This window comes from Moschus berezovskii, chromosome 8 (genome assembly GCF_049115385.1).
Source record: "Moschus berezovskii isolate FMDL1 chromosome 8, NW_MosBer_1.0, whole genome shotgun sequence".
Classification (NCBI taxonomy): Eukaryota; Metazoa; Chordata; class Mammalia; order Artiodactyla; family Moschidae; genus Moschus; species Moschus berezovskii.
Genome location: NC_142467.1, coordinates 110,649,058 through 110,670,537, shown reverse-complemented (window position 1 = coordinate 110,670,537; position 21,480 = coordinate 110,649,058). Strand labels below are relative to the sequence as shown.

At 43.2% G+C, this 21,480-nt stretch overlaps 1 protein-coding gene across 1 annotated transcript in view; it reads right to left on the bottom strand.

The window, feature by feature from the left end:
- MAML1 (mastermind like transcriptional coactivator 1) overlaps positions 1-21,480 on the bottom strand; it is a 67,121-nt gene that overhangs the window by 8,494 nt on the left and 37,147 nt on the right. Inside the window, exon 2 of the mRNA XM_055430910.2 lies at positions 987-2,399. Within this exon, the coding sequence (XP_055286885.1) occupies positions 987-2,399 (1,413 nt within the window). The remainder of the gene's footprint in view (positions 1-986; positions 2,400-21,480) is intronic.

The window sequence follows — 21,480 nt, the reverse complement described above, 5'->3', positions numbered from 1 at the left end:
GACAATTTGATCTCTGGTTTGTCTGCCTTCTGTAAATCCAGCTTGAACATCTGGAAGTTCTTGGTTCACGTACTGTTGAAGCATGGCTTAAAGAATTTTGAGCATTACTTTGCTAGTGTGTGAGATGAGTGCAATTGTGTGGTAGTTTGAACATTCTTTGGCATTGCCTTTCTTTGGGATTGGAATGAAAATTGACGTTTTCCAGTCCTGTGGCCACTACTGAGTTTAAAATGTTAGTGTGTTACAAATACACAAAGGTACATTCACTGCAGCCTTTTGCTTACAGTAGTGAAAGGAAGGAGATACCTCACTGCACCATGACAAAACAACCATCATGCAACTGTTGCACAGTCACACCACTGTTAGCTCAGGCAGTGATCCACCTGTGTGGAAGGTGTAGGGGAGCCCAGGACATGCTGCGGTAGGGAGAAGAAGTGCCAGCTCTGAGGAAGTCTGGGACACTGTTTACTCTTCGGGGGTGGTGGTGGCGCATTTTAGAACGTGAATGTGAGTAGAAATGCAGACAATGATCATGATAAAATGGTTCTCGACCATTCTCCACCCTCCAGAGCTAAGTGATTCTGCCAGGCTTGAGAGCCTTAAGCAAATAACCATGCAATTTAGACCTATTAGGAAGCAGCATTCACCTCAATGCTGTAAGCTTACTAAAACTTATGGCATTTTGAACATACATATCTGAAAGTTTATTTAAAAAAGAAAAAAAGCAGGGCCTCTAAGGACATTAAACACAGCCACAAATGATTTAAGTTGTGTGGCATGAGAGACACCAGACCAAGTGCAAAGGGGTTCTATCCTGTTCTGAGAATCAATCCTGGTTTGCTTGATCGATTTTCATTCCCAAGGAAGCTGGAGGTCAAAAAGTAGCTGCTCACTTACTCTCTTTGTTCCCCAACTATCTGGGACCTGAAAAACCACTCGGTGGGTGGAAGTGAATGCAGAGTATCAGAGCAAAGACCCATGCTCACCTGGCTAGGTGCAACCAGTGGTCGGAAGGGCATATTTCCTGGCTTTGGTTTTATCAGAAATAAGGAGCTCTGCTCACTGCTAAGATGAGGCAGCTGCTGGGGAAGATAAGCCATTAGAGCCGGCTTGCTCTGGCCAGCCCCAGGGCCGCCTTGTCCACAATCTGCTTTGTAGTGAGAAAGGGGCTTGGTGTTGCCATAGTCCAGCACCGAGCCTTGGCTAGCCACGGGGTTCTGATTCAAGTTACTTGGCGGCTGGTGGCTCAGCAGGCTCACATGGCTGGACTGGAGGTAGGGTCCTCCAGGTCGAGGGGAGCTCTTGTTGACATTGGGCATCATGAGCAGTTTGGAGGTGGTGAAGTCTGGCTTGTAACCAGGAGGGCTGGCCGGCTTTTCCACGGGGTAAGGGGCATTTAAGGGACTGTGGGCGGGGCCTGTCTGCTGCCACGTGGACATCTGGCCTGGAGCAGGTGCTGGGGCAGCCTGCTGCGGGTTCTGGAGCATCTGCTCACGTTTCTGCTTGGCAGCGATCTGCTGGAGTTGGTGGGCAGAGGACAGCTCTGGGCCTCCACCTGGGCCCTGGCTGGGCAGCACCACACTGGAGAGGGCTCTCTGTGCATTCTGGGCCTGGGCTGATGCCGGCATCAGGCTGGGACTGGGACTGTCCACCCCAGGCTGACCAGCGGTGTGGAAGAGAGGCTGGGAGCCCCCGAGGCTGGGTGAATCTGTGGTCACAGGGCCAGATGAAGGCCCCATAAAGGTCTGTCCTGCAGACCCAGCCCTCACTTGTGGAGAGCCTAACTGTTCCTGTTCAAAGGCCGCTGGAGAGAATTCCGTCTTAATATTAATGTCCTGTGCCAAGGGGGTCTGTGTGGCAGAACCAGAAGACTCTGGGTCCTTCTTCTCTTCAAAGTCCTCATTGAACAGATCCTTCATGTCTTCATCAGGCACTGACCTGTTCAGCTCCTCGATGAGCTCCTTCCACTCCTGCTCATTGAGATTGAGGTCAGGCATGAGGTTGCCTTGAGAGATGGAGCCTCCGGCCCCTGCGATCATGCAAGGCAGGTCATCCATGGGCTCCTGTTTCAGTTCTTTATTCAGGCTCAGGGGAAATGACTCACTAGCGTTGCTGCCTCCGTTCAAATGGAGGCTCGAGTCTGCCAGACACTTCTTGCTGATGGAGTCCAGCCCCAGTGCGTGCTTCCCAGTGGCCTGCAGGGCTTCAGGGCCAGGCTTTTCGGGCTGGCCAAGTGGGGAAGCTGGGGGCAGGCCGTTGGAAGAGACAGCGGCTCCCAGAGAGGCCTCTCGGCGTGTCTTCTTGTGCCCAGGAAAGAAATCTCCGTAGCCATTCTGCTGATCACCATTTTGAGGGGATGTGGTACTGTCGAGATTCCTCTTTACCGTATCATGGAGATGCTGAAAAACATGAAAAAGAGTGACTCATGTATACAACACCACGGATCCCTCTACTTCTGACGGTGACTCAAAACTAGGGTCTGCACCCCCTGGAGCGCTCTCCTGCCGATTCTGCTTGCCTAGTTTACGCTCTCCACTTCCCGGAACACACACCCATTTCCCCTCCAGGGCTGTCTTCCCCTTCTCCTTTCCTGTGGCCTTGCCTGAATCAGGACTAGCTCAGCTGTGGCTAAGCAACCCAGCTGCAGTCAGTGAGTCAGTCCCTGGACATATGCAGCTTTTAGTAGGACACAAGTCTGATGCGGCCTAGAGTCATCTAGTCTGAGGGTGTGCCTGATAATGGAGCCAGTGAGAAAGAGCCACACGATATATATACATTCTTGAGAACATTTGAGTCCCGGGGTCTAGGTTATGCCTGAGACCAGCCATCCCACTGGACTTTTCACTTACGGGAACCAATGAATTCCTCCTTACGTATAGGCTGGTTTAACTCGGATTTCTGCTGCTCTTGGCTAAAGGAGACCTGGCTGGTGTAGGTTGGACCTTGTCGGGGGCTCATCACACGCTCCAGGCTCCAGCTCAGCGCACAGCACTCTCACGCCCTCCGCAGTCTTTCCAGGTCCCCTGCCGGCTCCACCCTTCTCTCCAGGCCTGGCTGCTTCCTCATGTGCCTCACAGGTCCTCTGCCTGTGTCCCGCTCTCCTTCCCGCCAATCCTGAGCACCTGCCACCCCCTGAACCCAGTCACCAGCCCTCACAGACCCTACCGCTTCTGAAGACGACTGTTAATTCCAATACCGTCCTGTCTGCCTGGCATTGGTACTTACCTCCCATCTGCTCCTCAACTGCATTTGTTCAACTAACCTTATTGAGAGTCTACCATGTGTCAGGGACAAGTGCTGCAGGGATATCAAGACAAATGCGGTGGTCCCATGGGCTTCCAATCTTCTCGGACATAGCTACAGCATAAGATGAACACTCTATGCAAGCAGTAGAGCACCCTAAGAGCTCCAGGACAGGCGTTTCACAGAGAGAACATGACAGTGGAGTGGAGCAGACGAGTGGTGCTATCCTTCCGTGTTTCCCCAGCTCTGTTTCCAGCTGCCAGGACTCAACGCCGCCACCAACAGAGGCAGCAATGCTCAACCTCTGAACTCGGCTGCTCCTGTCCATGGTTACTTCCGTTACACCTTTTATCCTTCGTCCCCCATTCTCAATTCCACACCCCCACCAGCCCTAAGCATCTATTTGGTGCTATTTACAAAGTGCCAAATAACAGCTTTCAACATTATCGTTAAGTCGGTTTCAGAGAACAGCACAGGACACTCCGCGCTGCTATCTTCTGCTGCAGAGAAGGACCACAAAGACCCGCTACACCCGCTCTATGGGGCTGAATGCAGAAGGACCCGATCCCCAGGTGGCAGCGGGGCGCAGAGGGGGCCAAGGGCACCAGCTTGCAGCAAGAAACTACCTGTAGACACACATGCACAATGAGCAAGAAAATGAGGAGGATAATTTTATCAGTCTCTGACTTTCAATGATCCATTCCCTCTCCCTCAAGATTTTCTTATTTAACTGTTAAAGCTGACTGCACAGTGTTCTATAAATTCTGGCTAAGTACTTCTTTAAATAGATATTTGGATACTTAGCTCAGAAAAAGTTAGAAATGCTGAATAAACGGAACTGTAGGTCAGAGGTATAAGCAAAACAAACTCAAGAACACGGCCCCTATGTATAAAGGACACATATCTCAATAAATTTATGACAAATCCACAGCCAATATAATATTCAATGGTAAAAAGCTGAAAGCCTTCCCACTAATTCTGGAATAAGACAAGGATGCTCACTCTCACCTCTTCTATTCAACACAGTACTGGAAGTCCTAGCCACAGAGACTAGGCAAGAAAAAGAAATAAAAGGTATCCAGATTGGAAGAGGAAAGGTACAATTATCATTATATGCAGATGATAATACATATCGGTTCAGTTCAGTCGTGTCCGACTCTTTGCGACCCCATGAATCACAGCACGCCAGGCCTCCCTGTCCATCACCAACTCCCGGAGTTCACTCAAACTCATGTCCATCGAGTCGGTGATGCCATCCAGCCATCTCATTCTCTGTCGTCCCCTTCTCCTCCCGCCCCCTAAATACTTCACACAAAAAGTACTAGAACTGATAAACTGTGCAAGGTAGCAGGATACAAGATTAACATACATAAATCAGTTGCATTTCTTTATATCAACAATGAAATATCAGAAAGGGAATAAAAGAAAAACACCTTTTAAAATTTTTGCTAAGTCACTCAGTTGTGTTGGACTCTTTATGACCCCATGGACTTAAAGCCTGCCAGGCTCCTCTGTCCACAGAATGGTTCCCGGCAAGAATACTGGAGTGGGTTGCCATTTCCTTCTCCAGGGGATCTTCCCAACTCATGGATCAAACCCATGTCTCCTGAGTCTCCTGCACTGGTAGGTGGATTCTTTACCATTAAGCCACCTGGGAAGCCCCCAGAAGTCATAACAGAAAAGGAATGTTTAAAAAACAAACAAACACTTTCAAAAAAGTAAACCCCAAAATAAAACACTTAGGAATAACCCTGACAGAGGAGGTGAAAGACTTACATGATGGAAACTATAAAACATTAAAAAAGGGAACTGTTTCCTTCTAGGAGTTTTATGGTTTCAAGTCTTGCATTCAAGTTTTAATCCATTTTGAGATAACTTTTTGTGTATGGTGTGAGATAGAGGTCTAATTTCATTTTTTTGCATGTGGCCATAGAGTTTCCCCAGTATAATTTTTTTTTTAATTGGAAGCAAATTACTTTACAATATTGTGGTGGGTTTTGCCATACATTCACATGAATCAGCTATGGGTGCGCTATTTTTTGAAGAGATTATTGTTTCTGCAGCCTATGTTCTTTACCGTTTGTCATAAATTAATTGTCCATAAATCCCATTTATCATGGTGTATAATAATATTTTATTGAGGATGTTTGCACCTATATTTGTTAGAAATATTGGCCTGTAGTTTTCTTTCTTTTTTAATGTTGCCTTTATCTGCTTCTAGCACCAGGGTGATGCTGGCCTCATAAAACGAATTAGAAAACATTCCTCCTCTGCAATTTTTTGAGAAGGATATGAATTAAGTCTTCTTTGAATGTTTAGTAGATTTCACTTGTGAAACCATCTATTCCTAGACTTTTAGGGCGTTTTTTTATTACATTGATTTTTATTACATTTTTGATTAGCTTTTTTATTACATTTAATTCTCTGTATTGTAGTGATCACTGTAGTGATCATTGTAGTGATCTGTCTACTCAGATTTTCTTTCTTCATGATTCAACCTTGGAGGATTGTATGCTTCTAAGAATTTGTCCATTTCTTCTAGGTTTTCTAATTTGTGGACAAATAGTTGTTTATTATATTCTCTTATAATTTTTTGTATTTCTGTGGTATCTGTTAAAAAAAACTTCCCTGGTGACTCAGACAATAAAGAGTTTGCTTGCAAAAAAATAAAAAAGGAAACTGAAGATGACTGAAAGAAATGTAAAGTAATCCCATGCTCTTGGACTGAAAGAATTAACATAGTTCAAATGGCCATATGACCCAAAGCAATCTACAGATTTAATGCAATCCCTATCAAATTTCTTTGAGAAATTCTCAAAGAACTAGAATAATCCTAAAATTCATATGGAACCATAAAAGACCCAGAATTGTCAAAGCAAGCCTGAGGAAAAAGAGTAAAGCTGGAACCATAACCCTTTCAGACCTCAGATGATACTACAAAGCTACAGTAATCAAAACAGTGTGATACTGGCACAACAACAGACAAACGGATCAAAAAAACAGAACCAAAAGACCAGAAATAAACCCATACACCTATGATCAATTAATCTTTGACAAAGGAAGCAAGACTATACAAGGGGGAAAGGACAGTTTGTTCAGAAAGTAATGTTGGGAAAACTGGACAGCTGCATGTAAATCAATGAAGTCAGAACAAATCCTCTCACCATAAACAAAAATAAACTCAAAATGGTTTACAGACTGAAACATAAGACATGACACCATAAAACTCTCAGAACAGATCACAGGCAAAACATTCCTTGCTCTAAACTGTAACAATGTTTTCTTAGACCTCCCAAGGCCAAAGAAATATAAACCAAAAAACAAAGCAAAAAACCTCAAATAGGACCTAATGAAACTTACATGGTTTTACATAGCAAAGGAAACCACCGACAAAATGAAAAGACAATCTATAGAATGGGAGAAAATATTTGCAAACGATGCCACCCTCAAGGACTTAATTTCCAAAATATACAAATAGCTCATACAACACAACAACAAAAAAACCACAACAACTCAATCAAAAAATGGGCTGACCTATAAATATTTCTCCAAAACAGACACATGAACAGGCACATGAAAAGATGCTCAACATGGCTAATTATTAGAGAAATGCAAATCAAAACTACAATGAGGTAGCACTGCACGATGATCAAAATGGCCATCATTTAAAAGTCTAAATAACAAATGCTGTTGCTGTTGTCCTACACTGTTGGTGGGAATGTAAGTTGGTGCAGCAACTGTGAAGAACAGTATGGAGGTTTCTCAAAAAATTAAAAACAGAATTACCATATGATCCAGCAATCCCACTCCTGGTCACATATTCAAACAAAACTATAATTCAAAAAGATACATGCGCCCCTATGTTCACAGTAGCACTATGCACAACAGCCAAGTCCCGGAAACAACCTAAGCGCCCATCGACGAGTGAATGGGGTAAGGATGATGTGGTGCATGTATACGGGGGAGTACTGCTCAGCCACAGAGGAGAAGGAGACAGTGCCACTGGCAGCAACATGGCTGAGGTTATCACACCAAACAAAGCAAGTCAGAAAGAGAAAGCCAAACACCATGTGCTGTTGTTTACATGCGGAACCTAAACATCCCCTGGAGAAGAAGGAAATGGCAACCCACTCCAGTGATCTTGCCAGGAAACCCCATGGACAGAGGAGCCTGGCAGCTACAGTCCGTGCAGTTGCAGAGAGTTGGACACGACTGAGAGACTAAACAACAACAGCAGCAAAATATGACATAAATGAACCTGTCTGTGAAACAGAAACAGAATCGCAGACTGAGAACAGACTGGTGGCTGCTAAGAGGGACGGGGTTGAAAGAGGACTGACATGGGAGGCTGGGGTGAGCACGTGTAAGTTTTTATATACAGAATGAATAAACAAGGCCCTACTGTACAGCACAGAGATCTATATTTAATATCCTATGATAAACCATAATAGAAAAGAATACAAAACACAAGTGTGTATATACATATATATAAGAATATAACTGAATCACTTTGCTTATAGCAGTAATTAACACAACACTGTAAATCAACTATACTTCAATTATAAAAAAAATACTAAGAATACAGCCCCTACAACATAAGGACATGTGCTTTATTTTCATGTAGGTTTTTCTGCTTCTTGCTGCCACCTAGGGGTAAGAGGGGGGAAACGGAACCACGATCCTAAAATGGACCCTTCATAAGATCCATTGTTTTAAAAGTTTCCTTTGGGGAAAGTAAAATTTATACCCATTTAATTAGTCAAAAGGAAATAAAAATGAATTGCTAATATTGAGGGGTTTTGTTTTATTTTTTACTGAAGCATAATTGTTTTACAGAATTTTCTTGTATTCTGTCAAAACTCAACCAGAATCAGCCATATACATACATCTATCCCCTCCCTTTTGAACTTTTCTCCCATCTCCCTCCCCATCCCACCCCTCTAGGTTGATACAGAGCCTCTGTTTGAGTTTCTTTGTTCAGTTCAGTCGCTCAGTTGTGTCTGACTCTTTGTGACCCCATGAACCACAGCTCGCCAGGCCTCCCTGTCCATCACCAAAACCCAGAGTTCACTCAAACTCATGTTTGCATTGGGTCAGTGATGTCCTCCAACCATCTCATCCTCTGTCATCCCCTTCTCCTCCCGTCCTCAATCTTTCCCAGTGTCAGGGTCTTTTCTAATGAGTCAGTTCTTTGCATCAGGTGACCCAAGTACTGGAGTTTCAGCTTCAGTATCGGTCCTTCCAATGAACACCCAGCACTGATCCCCTTTAGGATGGACTGGTTGGATCTCCTTGCAGTCCAAGGGACTCTCAAGAGTCTCCTCCAGCACCACAGTTCAAAAGCATCAATTCTTTGGTGTTCAGCTTTCTTTACACTCCAACTCTCACATCTATATATACTACTGGAAAAATCATAGCTTTGACTAGATGGACATTTGTCAGCAATGTAATGTCTCTGCTTTTTAATATGCTGTCTTTTATGTCTAATATGTGACCAAAAGGTTGGTCACAACTTTTCTTCCAAGGAGCAAGTGTCTTTTAATTTCATGGCAGCAGTCACCATCTGCAGTGATTATGGAACCTAAAAAAATAAAGTCTGACACTGTTTCCACTGTTTCCCCATCTATTTGCCATGAAGTGATGGGACCGGATGCCATGATCTTCGTTTTCTGAATATTGAGCTTTAAGCCAACTTTTTCACTCTCCTCTTTCACTTTCATCAAGAGGCTCTTTAGTTCTTCTTCGCTTTCTGCCATAAGGGTGGTGTCATCTGCATATCTGAGGTTATTGATATTTCTCCCAGCAATCTTGATTCCAGCTTGTGCTTCATCCAGTCCAGCGTTTCTCACGATGTACTCTGCATATAAGTTAAATAAACAGGGTGACAATATACAGCCTTGACGTACTCCTTTTCCTATTTGGAACCAGTCTGTTGTTTCATGTCCAGTTCTAACTATTGCTTCCTGACCTGCATACAGGTTTCTCAGGAGGCAGGTAAGAAGGTCTGGTATTCCCATCTCTTTAAGAATTTCCACAGTTTGTTGTGATCCACACAGTCAAAGGCTTTGGTATAGTCAATAAAGCAGAAATATATGTTTTTCTGGAACTCTCTTGCTTTTTTGATGATCCAACAGATGTTGGCAATTTGATCTCTGGTTTGTCTGCCTTCTGTAAATCCAGCTTGAACATCTGGAAGTTCATGGTTCATGTATTGCTGAAGCCTTCCTTGGAGAATTTTGTGCATTCCTTTACTAGTGTGTGAGATGAGTGCAATTGTGTAGTAGTTTGGACAAGCTTTGGCATTGCCTTTCTTTGAGATTGGAATGAAAACTGAGCTTTTCCAGTCCTGTGGCCACTGCTGAGTTTTCCAAATGTGCTGGCATATTGAGTGCAGTACTTTCACAGCATCATCTTTCAGGATTTGAAATAACTCAACTGGAATTCCATCACCTCCACTAGCTTTGTTCATAGTGATACTTTCTAAGGTCCACTTGACTTTGCATTCCAGGACGTCTGGCGCTAGGTGAATGATCACACCATCATGAGTTTCTTAACCATACAGCAAATTCCTGATGGCTCTCTATTTTACATATGGTAATGCAAGTTTCCATGTGACTCCTTCCATACATCTCACCCTCTCCCCCCTCCCATGTCGTAAGTCCATTCTCTGTTTCTCCACTGCTGCTCTGTAAGTAAATTCTTCAGCACCATTTTTCTAGATTCCACATATATGCATTAGAATTAGGTATTTATCTTTCTCTAATTTACTTCATGGGGTCACAAAGAGTCGGACATGACTGAGCGACTGAACTGAACTGACTTCACTCTGTATAACAGGTTCTAGGTTTATCCACCTCCCGAGAACTGACTCGAAGGCGCTTCTTTTTATGACTGAGTAATATTGTGCATACACTGAATATGTTCCACAGCTTCTTTACCCACTCACCTGTTGCTGGACATCTAGGCTGCTTCCATGCTCTAGCTACTGTAAATAGTGTTTCAGTGAACAACGGGATGCATGTGTCTCTTTCAGTTCTGGTTTCCTCAGGGTGTGTGCCTAGGAGTGGGATTGCTGGGTCATACGGTGGTTTTATTCCTAGTTTTTTAAGGAATCTCCGTACCATCTTCCATAGTGGCTGTTTCAATTTACATTCCCACCAGGGATTTTTAATTTTATTATATTCTTTCTGGAAAATCATGTGTTCCTCAGTGTCAGGTTTGGGCTGTCTGTAACCTGGGAGCTAAGCTGAGTTTTCCATTTTCCTAAGCGGGGGAGATGGATACCTAAAAGGTCAACGCACTTGATGAGTCAGCTGGTTGTCTCTGACTAGGAAAAGAATCCTTCTTTGCCCTAACAGTTATAAAAGCTACCACTCCCTCTTTCAATATCCACATGCAAACAAGTTGCGAACAACTTAATTTTGCAATACCAATTGCTTTTAGCCAAAGGAAACACCAGGTCATTTTCTCATCTGCTCACAAAATTTAGCTGGAGTGCTGTTGGCAGGTTTGGGAAGTGTGGAATGTGGTGGCTCTGGCAGAGCTTTAAGTCTTGAGCATTTGCAGGAGTGTAGGGGATTGCAAAAGAAAGCAAAGAAATGGGGAAACGGTCTGAACAGATTATACATTATTTAAGAACAAAGCACACGAAACTGGCTTGCCCTCAGCTATCTGGTACTCCTGGGCAGTCTGCTCAGAGGGTCCTAGGGTAACTGACAAATAGTCTCCCCATGCACAGGGTTTCTGGGGGATTCGGTTCTGGCATAATGTGATCTGGTGCTCATTTCCTTCACGCAGAGGTTTTGTTGAATACTGCATGTTTTGACGGTAAACTGGAGGCCCTGCGATGCTCACCCAGTCAGTCATGACCCCCACCCTCGCCTATGCCACCCATCATCTTCTATTTGGGAGAGGGGCCCCCAGATTATCAACGCTGAGTCAAGCTGGAGCTGCCATACCTTATGAACAAAAGATCAGTATCCTGTGTCCCACCCGTTAGCTTTATAGGAGAGTCCCTCACCTCGTCCCTGCTTGCTCCCTCTTCCACCACCTACCAATGGAGTCTCAGCTGCTCTGTGGTACGACTCCTCCACATGAACGTTCTTCTGCTCTGAGTTAACCAACAGCTGTGGCTGTTAAGACCGGGTGTGGCTCTTATCAATGTTCCGTGCGCACTGCCAGTCACCCGGGACAGCCACCAGTGCTTCCTGCCTCTTCTCACTGGACATTCACTTTCCTCCTCCCCCTCTGCTGTCATCCTCTTGTCAGCCAAATGCCACCGCCTCCATCCCTGAGAGCCAGCCAGTGTTTTGGTTCACCACCTGGGAAACGACTCAGTGTTGAATGGGAGGACTTGGGAGGACTGCCTTCTCAGAGACTGGCAATGATCTTCATGCTATTAAACAGTTTAACACTGTGTCTTTCCTTCCCTGCCCACTCGCTCTTCTATCATCTGCCACATAATGATTCCCTTCATTCATTCATTCATTTGGTTGCACCGAGAACTATGTGGGATCTTAGTTCCCTGAACAGGGATGGAACCCTCATCCCCTGCTTTGGAAGGCAGAGTCTTAAACCACTGGACCACCGAGGAAGTCCCTATTCCCTCCATCTGTTAGGGGAAACACACTGATTGAAACCGCCCACCCTGGCCAGGCACCAAAGTAACTATTTGAATGAGTTATTTTACAACAGGTCTTAGTAAGGAACACGAAACTAAACAGCCACCACCAACCAGAAGAGTTTGAGAAAGGTCAAAAGGAGATGCCACCAGTCCTACCACCTCCCAGAATCCTTCTTGCTGACTTCCATGTTGGCTGAGTAATGCATGTGCCACCAGGAAGGATCTTGAGTCAAGAGAAATTGGCCCAAGAAATCCCATCGCCATAAAACCTGAGACTGTGAGCCACGTTGCAGAATAGTCCCCCTGGATTCCTTTAGTCTCCTGCTCTCCGCCTGGGCGCCCCTTTCAATGAGGTCTCTTGCTTAGTCAGCTCATATGTCTCTTTGGACAATTCATTTCTGAGTGTTAGACAAAAGTCCACTCTTAGACCCTGGAAGGGGTTCCCCTTCCTGCAATGAAGGGTGACTCTGGCAGACTGTTCTTTGTGACTGACATCCTAACCATTCGGGGTACTGAGGGACCAACCTGCTTCCTCACTGATGGACCAGACCCAGCGGCTGCAACTCGGACCCTTTTGTCTCTGGTCTCCCGACGTGGACGACTGGCCAGAGTGCCCTGACCCGGTAAGGAACAAAAGACTTTACTGACTTCTTTCCCCGTCCGTCTCTCTTTCCTCTCCTTAACCCTTCCTAGCCTACCCTTTTTTTAAAGTCCCCCAGTCCTGGACGCAGGAGTCTGGTCAAACGGCCTCAGTCTGAGCTGAGGGCTGGAGCTTGATCATCTCTGGTTGGCAGAGAGAGAGAATTCTGGTTCTGTTCTGGTTTCTGGTAGGGCCGAGGTCCAGTCCTCCCTTCCCTGGGAGCTCAGGGTAAAGTCCGTAATGCCTGGGTGTCTGCAGGTGGCAGGAGACATCTGTAAGGTCATCCCTGTAGTCCACCTTCCCCCCGGCTCCTTCCTTCTCTTCTTTCAACCTGGCCTCCTTCCCTCCCTTTGAAATCTTTGAAGACTGGAGATACTTCCATTTACTCTGTTCGTACTTGTCTCTATAGGCGGTTTTCTGAGACTGTAATCTTGCATTTAAAGGAGTGTCTGACTGGGACTACCGGGCCTGTGTGTGTTTTATGCTTTGTGTTCTGGATTGTGATTGTGACAGCCATTTTGGTTTTTGTGGCCACCATTTTGTTTAGACTTCAGAGAAAGTTGGTTTAGGTAAAAGTGTGAAAAAGTGGTTCCAAAGTTGGTTTGTTTTGCATAAACAGTAAGAGCAAGCTTGGTTAAAAGACCTTTCAGAATTGTGACCCTGAGGGGGAACAAGTTCTAGTAGAGCTTGACTGTCTCTCCCTGTGCCTCAAAACCAGGCTCTCAGGAACACTGGATCTAGATGATCTCTAACACCTGAGACTGAGGGGACGACAGGAAGAAGCCCTTAAAATTCTGTTTATTCCAACTGTCATTATAAACTAGTGAATTTGATATTAGAACATTTGATTCATAACTAAGCTTAGAAAATGAAGTTAGATTTCACGTTGTGTCTGTCCAGACATGTGTATGTCTCTGTATATGTCTTTGGTTAATATTGTTGAGATTAATTTGTAAATGAGCTCTACTTAATTGGTTTAAGGCAAAGTAAGCACGAACAAACCAAACAATTCTAAATTAAGCTAAATAAATTTCAGGTCCCTATGAACTGGGAAATAGCCAGTGTTAACCTGATACCTGGTGACACAGACATGTCTTTGGAGCCATCAATGAGCAGCACACTCCTGCTGTGCCTGGGTCACTAGAGGCCAGATACGACCGCATTCTGTTTCTTACAAAGCTGTCAGCAACAACAGGAACTTAACGTGGAAAAACTTCTAAGGAAAATAAACGTGTTTTCAGTAAAAGAAGCTGTGAGAAATGAGTAAGTACTGAAATGAGTAAGTTATGCATGATCAGGAGTTTCTAAAATTGGATTACAATTAGTTGGGTAAATGATTTTGTTAGGAATGACACTGTCATAGAACCACCTAGGTCCAAGATGTCAGAGTCAACTTTTACTAGACCTTGAGCCTCACTATACATCCATTGTGACAGATCATACAGTAAGCCAAGTGACACACCCCACCAGCACTGGCTAAATCTGAGTGTTCTAAACTCTTTTGATTTTTTTTGACAAAACATCCTATATCAAATTCTACTGAAGTTCTTTTGACCTTAGTTACCTTTAAGATGCTTCAAAGGGGCCCCGAAACATCCCAAAGAGAGATATTAAACTAATTATGTTCATTTGGTTGGTTACATTATATGGAAATATTATCAAATGAGTAATAAATGTTCTCAGGTTACACTGTAAGATAAATATTACTAATATAGATATTCTAGAGGTTATATGGGCTTCCCTGGTGGCTCAGAGGTTAAAGTGTCTGCCACCAATGCGGGAGACCCGGGTTCGATCCCTGGGTCGGGAAGATCCCCTGGAGAAGGAAATGGTAACCCACTCCAGTATTCTTGCCTGGAGAATCCCACGGAAGGAGAAGCCTGGTAGGCTACAATCCACGGGGTCGCAAAGAGTCGGACACGACTGAGCGACTGAACAGAACAGAGGTTATATGGAGTTCTTAGAAATCTGATATATCCTGGTAAAATGTTATCAGTCATAATTCTTTGAAGGACTATCTCCAACCCAGATGAAAGGACCCTTGTCAGGGCCCCGGCAATGGACTGGTCTATAGTGAGAATGGCTGACCTCAAAATCATCTTAAAATGACTCTCAAAGGCAAAACTATACTCACATCAGGACGAGAAGACGACGACATCAGAGAGAAACAGTTTGCCCAAGGTCCTTGATGTGACTCGTATGATCATTTATGTTTTCCTGATGTCTTGGACTTTTGTGTGTGAATCAATTTTTTTTCTATTGTAGGCATGATCCAATGCTATCTTTACAAATCAATCCAATTGTTGGGTTTATGGGCAATTACCTATATCTAGTAGTTCTGGGTTACCTTGGTGGATTTCTCCCCTCCAAACCTCTAACTGGATGACTTTTAGCAAAGTTCAGCTCTGTTCTGTCTGCTCTTGATATTACTAGATGGGATACCCTCACCTGGCCAATTAATAATGCCTGCTATGATCGTGGCCATAAATATGAGTTTTCTTCTATTACTCAAGCTTAATCAGAGCAACAAGCAAAGTTTCAGCCAAGGAATAAAATCTCCCACAATTATGGGATGGATTTATGAAGATAACACCAGGCTATGGTAATTTAAGTTTAAAGTCTCCTCTATGTTGGGAACAATTAAATCATACAAAGGAATCAGTATAGTAACACCAGGACACTGGGCTATCTGCCTTATAGACAGTGAAGTGAAAGGAAAAGGAGAAAAGGAAAGATATTCCCATTTGAATGCAGAGTTCCAAAGAACTGCACAGAAAGGTAAGAAAGCCTTCCTTAGTGACCAACGGAATGAAATAGAGGAAAACAGTACCATGGGAAAGATGAGCTCTCGTCAAGAAAATCAGAGACACCAAGGGAACATTTCTTTCAAAATGGGAAAAGTAAAGGACAGAAACGGTATGGACCTAACAGAAACAGAAGAGATTAAGAAGAAGTGGCAAGAATACACAGAAGAACTGTACAAAAAATATCGTCACGACCCAGATAACCATGATGGCGTGATCACTCACCTAGAGCCAGACATCCTAGAATGTGAAGTCAAGTGGGCCTTAGGAAGCATCACTACGAACAAAGCTAGTGGAGGTGATGGAATTCCAGTTGAACTATTTCAAATACTAAAAGATGATGCTGTGAAAGTGCTGCACTCAACATGTCAGCAAACTGGGAAAACTCAGCAGTGGCCACAGAACTAAAAAAGGTCAGAAGGTCAGTTTTCATTTCAATCCCAAAGGGCAATGCCAAAGAATGTTCAAACTACTGCACAACTGCACTCATCTCACACACTAGCAAAGTAACGCTCAAAATTCTCCAAGTTAGGCTTCAACAGTGCGTGAATTGTGAACTTCTAGATGTTCAAGCTGGATTTACAGAAGGCAGAGGAATCAGAGATCAAATTGCCAACATCCATGGATCATCTAAAAAGCAAGAGTTCCAGAAAAACATCTACTTCTGCTTTATTGACTACGCCAAAGCCTTTGACTGCGTGAATCACAACAAACTGAGGGGAAATTCTTAAAGAGATGGAAATACCAGGCCATCTCACCTGCCTCCTGAGAAATCTGCATGCAGGTCAAGAAGTAACAGTTTGAACTGGACATGGAACAACAGACTGGTTCCACATAGGGAAAGGAGTACGTCAAGGCTGTATATTGTCACTCTGCTTATTTAACTTATATGCAAAGTATATCATGAGAAATGCCGGGCTGGATGAAGCACAAGGTGGAATCAAGATTGCCGGGAGAAATATCAATAACCTCAAATACGCAGATGACCCCACCCTTAAGGCAGAAAGCAAAGAAGAACTAAAGAGCCTCGTGATAAAAGTGAAAGAGGAGTGTGAAAAAGTTGGCTTAAAAAACATTCAAAAAACAAAGATCATGGCATCTGGTCCCATCACTTCATGGCAAACAGATGGGGAAACAGTGACAGATTTTATTTTGGGGGGCTCCAAAATTACTGCAGATGGTGACTGCAGCCATGAAGTTAAAAGACACTTGCTCCATCGAAGAAAAGCTATGACCAACCTAGACAGCATACTATAAAGCAGAGACATTACTTTGCCAACAAAGGTTCATCTAGTCAAAGCTATGGTTTTTCCAGTAGTCATGTATGGATGTGAGAGTTGGACTATAAAGAAAGCTGACAGCCGAAGAATTGATGCCTTTGAAGTGTGGTTTGGAGAAGACTCCTGAGAGTCCCTTGGACTGCAAGGAGATCCAACCAGTCCATCCTAAAGTAAATCAGTCCTGAATGTTCATTGGAAGGACTGATGCTGAAGCTGAAGCTCCAATACTTTGGCCACCTGATGCAAAGAACTGATTCAGTGGAAAAGACCCTGATGCTGGGAAAGATTGAAGGCAGGAGAAGGGGACAACAGAGGATGAGATGGTTGGATGGCATCACTGACTTGAAGGACACGAGTTTGAGCAAGCTTCGGGAGTTGGTGATGGACAGGTAAGCCTGGCCTGCTGCAGTCCATGGGGTCACGAAGAGTCAGACACGACTGAGCGACTGAGCTGAAGTTCAGGAGGAACCAGGTGTTATCATGACAACAGAGGGAGATAGCCTCCCGGGCTCATTTACCAAGATCCTACCAGGTGCCACATAATGCCCTTTACAGGCTGTGCACAAGATTATGGTGAATTCAGATATTTGGTAGGTTTTTACTCTACTCCAGGCAGAACACTAGGCACTGGAGATAAACAGATAAACAAGACATGAGACCTGCTAGGCAGCCCGGTGCTTAAGACTGCAGGCTTCCACTGCAGGGAGCATAAGTTCCAACCCAGTTGAGGAAATTTAAGTTTTTGCACGCGGTCAAAAATTAAATAATTAAAAATAAATAAAACATTCACTTAAAAAAAAGAGATAAATAAGACATAGTTCCTGATCCACCCCTGGAATCTGATGGAGAATCAATGAAGTATTACGGGAGGAGAGAAGAGAACAGTGTGGGAATGGCATGGTAGACTTCTCAGAGAAAGGGATGACTGAGTTAGGTATTAAATAAGCAGAGAAGGCATCCAGAAGAGGGGGGAAGGCACTTCGGCTGAGAGGCAAAGGCAAAAACATACAAATAAGCATGGAATGGCGGCAGATGGAGGGAAGCAAGCAGAACAAAATGAGCTGTTTAGCGTTGATGAAGTGTAAACGGCACGACAGGGAGTGTTGAGAGGCTGGAACGGACTGTGACTGTCCCCAAATGTGATTTAGTGGAAAATGTTAAAGAAATACACACAACTAGAGAGAACAGTGCAATGAATGCCAATATGCCATCCCTCACCTGAAACAATCATTAGGATTTGGTCCTTGTGTTTCAATTCTATCTCCTTATCCTCCCCCTTCTACCCCCTCCCCCAACTAGGTAATTCAAAAAACAAATCCTAGACATAGCATCATTTAATCCACAAATACTTCAGTATGTATCTCTAAAAAGTAAGAACTCTTAAACATACAAGCATGTGTATAACATCACAATACCATTCACAACTAAAACATTAATTTTTAAAAATTTATTAGTTTTTACTTTTTATTTAAAGGACAGTAAATGATTTTAAATAGCCAAAACATTTTAACAATCATTTGGGACTTTTAAAATCTTATTCTGCTAAAAAATTTTTTTCAAATTGTATTTTACAACTTTTTTTTTCTTCCCTGAGGTGAGCAGACATCTAATTTATTATGTCTCTGCCTTATCCTAAATAATTTTTTTATCATCACCACCTTAAACTCATGAGGATGTCTACTATCAAAAAGCCAGAAAGTAACAAGTACTGGCAAGAACACAGAGAAATTGGAACCCTTGTGCATGTAAAATGGTGGGGATGTAAAAATGGTGTACCCACTATGGAAACAATACAGTGGCTCCTAAAAAACAAGATTTACTGTATTAGGAAGCAATTTCTTGTCTAGAATAATTCCATTTCCCAAAGAACTGAAACCAAGGATTTGTATACCCATGCTCATAGTAGCATAATCCACAACAGCCAAAAAGTAGAAGCAACCCAAGCGTCCATCAATGGACGAATGGATAAAATAAAACATGGTATACCCACACGAGCCTGGAAAAGGAAGGAAATGTGGACATAGGTGACAACATGGATGGACCCCAAATACCCTGTAAATGAAATAAGCCACAAAAGGACAAAACAAACACTCTATGATTCTCCTCATACGAGATACCCGAAGCAGTCACATTCATTAAAGACAGAAAGTAGAATGGTGCTTGCCAGAAGTGGAGAGAGGAAGAAATGCAAGTTACCGTTTAATGGGTATAGTGTTTTCAGTTTTGTAAGATGAAAAAGTTCTGAAGATGGAGGGTGGTGTGGTTGTAACTGTGAACTTCATGCCACTGAACTGTACACTTGAAAATGGTTAGGATGGCAAATTTTTATGTCATATGTCTTTTACCACAATTTAAAATTAACTCTTTATTATTATCCTATATCCCATCAGTGTTCTCATTTTCCTGTCTCATCAATACCTTTTGCAAACAAAACAAAAACAAAATTGACCATAATAAATTATGGAAAATTTCAAATATACACTACAGGAGGAAGATACAATGACCTCTACGTACCTACTGCCCAAGTGAAACAACACATAGCCCAGCTTCTCTTATTCATACCCTACCCATGCTCCTTGGGCTAACCGAGGAATCGCATAATTAATTTCTCCTTAAATACTTCAGCATGTATAGATAAAATATAAATGCTCTTTAAATTACAATCATGGGGACTCCCCTAGTGGTACAGTGGCTAAGACTCCAAGCTCCCAATGAAGGGGGCACAGGTTCCATCCCTGGTGAGGGAACCAGATCCCACACACTGCAACTAAAGATCAAAGATCCTAAGTGCTGCAACTGAGATCTGGCATAGCCAAATACATAAATTAAATCAATCAGTATTTTTTTTAAAAAAAGGGTGAGCCTTCAGGTCTTAAAAGAAAACAAAAGACAATCACCAAAGAAGTACTTTAAAAATATGAACTAAAAATGTCAGTAGTAATAATAGGGGATTCCCCTGGTCCGTGGTTAAGACTCCGCCTTGCAATGCAAGGCACACTGATTTGATCCCTGGTCTGGGAAGATCCCACATGTCTCAGAGCAACTGAACCCTTAAGCTACACCTATTGAGCCTGTGCTCTGGAGCCCTTGAGCTGCAACCACTGAGCCCACGTGCCCTAGTCTGTGCTCTGCAACCACAGAAGCCATGCGGTGAGAAGCCCTAGCATTGCAACTGGAGAAAGCCAATGTGCAGCAAGAAAGATACAGCACAGTCAAGAATAAACAAATATTAAAAAAAAACTTAAAGACATTGTAGAAACGTGATTAGGGATAATCAAGTTTACAGAGGGAGAACCAGAGACAAAGCAGGTTAGTGGCTGCCTGGGATGGAAAGGGAGTGGGGGGCTCGATGGCTAAGGGGTGCCAGGCTTCTGTCTGCAGTGATAACATGTTCTCCAGTTGACTGTGCCGATGGTCACACTTAGGCACGATTAATCACTGTGAGTATACTAAAAATTACTGAATTGTACACTTTAAATGGATGCTATGTAAATTATGTCTCAATAAATTTTGTTTTTAAAAAGCAGAGGAAAAGAAACTGCTTGATAGCCAGAGAGGGTCAAAGGAGGGTTATTTTAGAGTAATACTTGAGCTCCCTTAAAGAACAGCAGATAATCAATCACTTATTGATTAAGTGATTAATCATTAAGACTAGATCTCTCTGATACCCTCTGGAACCCTGTTCTAAGAATTCAATCAGGTATAGGAATATGAATATGAAAAAGGTATCATGATATCCTTTTCTTTCCTCAGCTTTTTGTGAAGCCTCATCTCAGACAACCATTTTGCCTTCTTGCATTTCTTTTTCTTTGGAATGATTTTGGTCACTGCCTCCTGCATAATGTTACTAATCTCCCTCCACAGTTCTTTGGGCACTCTGTCTCTACCAGATCTAATCCCTTGGGTCTATTCATCACTTTCACTGTATAATCATAAGGGGTTTAATTCGGGTCATACCCGAATGGTCTACTGGTTTCCCCTACTTTCTTCGATTTAAGCCTGAATTTTGCAATAAGCAGTTGATGATCTGAGCCATCAGATCCAGGTGCTGTTTTTGCTGACTGTATAGAGCTTCTTCATCTCTGACTGCAAAAAATGTAATAAATATGATTTCGGTGTTGACCATCTGGTGACATCCATGTGCAGAGCCATCTCTTCTGTTGTTGGAAAAAGGGGTTTGCTATGACCAGTGTGTTCTCTTGACAAAACTCTGTTTGCATTTGCCCTGCTTCATTTTGCACTCCAAGGCAAAATGAGAGAAGCAAAAGGCAAAACAAGGAGAAAAGAAGCAAAAGGGAAGGGTGAAAGGGAAAGATACACTGAACTGAATACAGAGTTCCGGAGGTACTCTGATAGGAAAGCCTTCTAAAAAACAATGCAAAGAAATAAGAGGAAAACAACAGAAAGGGAAAGACTACAGATTGCTGCATGAAAACTGGAGATATCAAGGGAACATTTTATGCAAGGATGGGCATGATAAAGGACAGAAATAGTAAGGACCTAACAGAAGCAGAAGAGATTAAGAAGAGGTGGCAAGAATATACAGGAGAACTATACTAAAAAGGTCTAAATAACTGGGATAACCACAATGGTGTCATCACTCACCTAGAGCCAGACATCCTGGAATGCGAAGTCAAGTAGGCCTTAGGAAGAAGCATCACTATGAATAAAGTTAGTGGAGGTGATGGAATTCCATCTGAGCTATTTCAAATCCTAAAAGATGATGATGTGAAAGTGCTACACTCAACATGTCAGCAAATATGGAAAACTCAGCAGTGGCCCCAGAACTAGAAAAGGTCAGAAGGTCAGTTTTCATTCCAATCCTAAAGTGTGTCAAGGTTGTATATTGTCACCTTGGTTATTTAACATATGCAGAGTGCAAAATGTTGG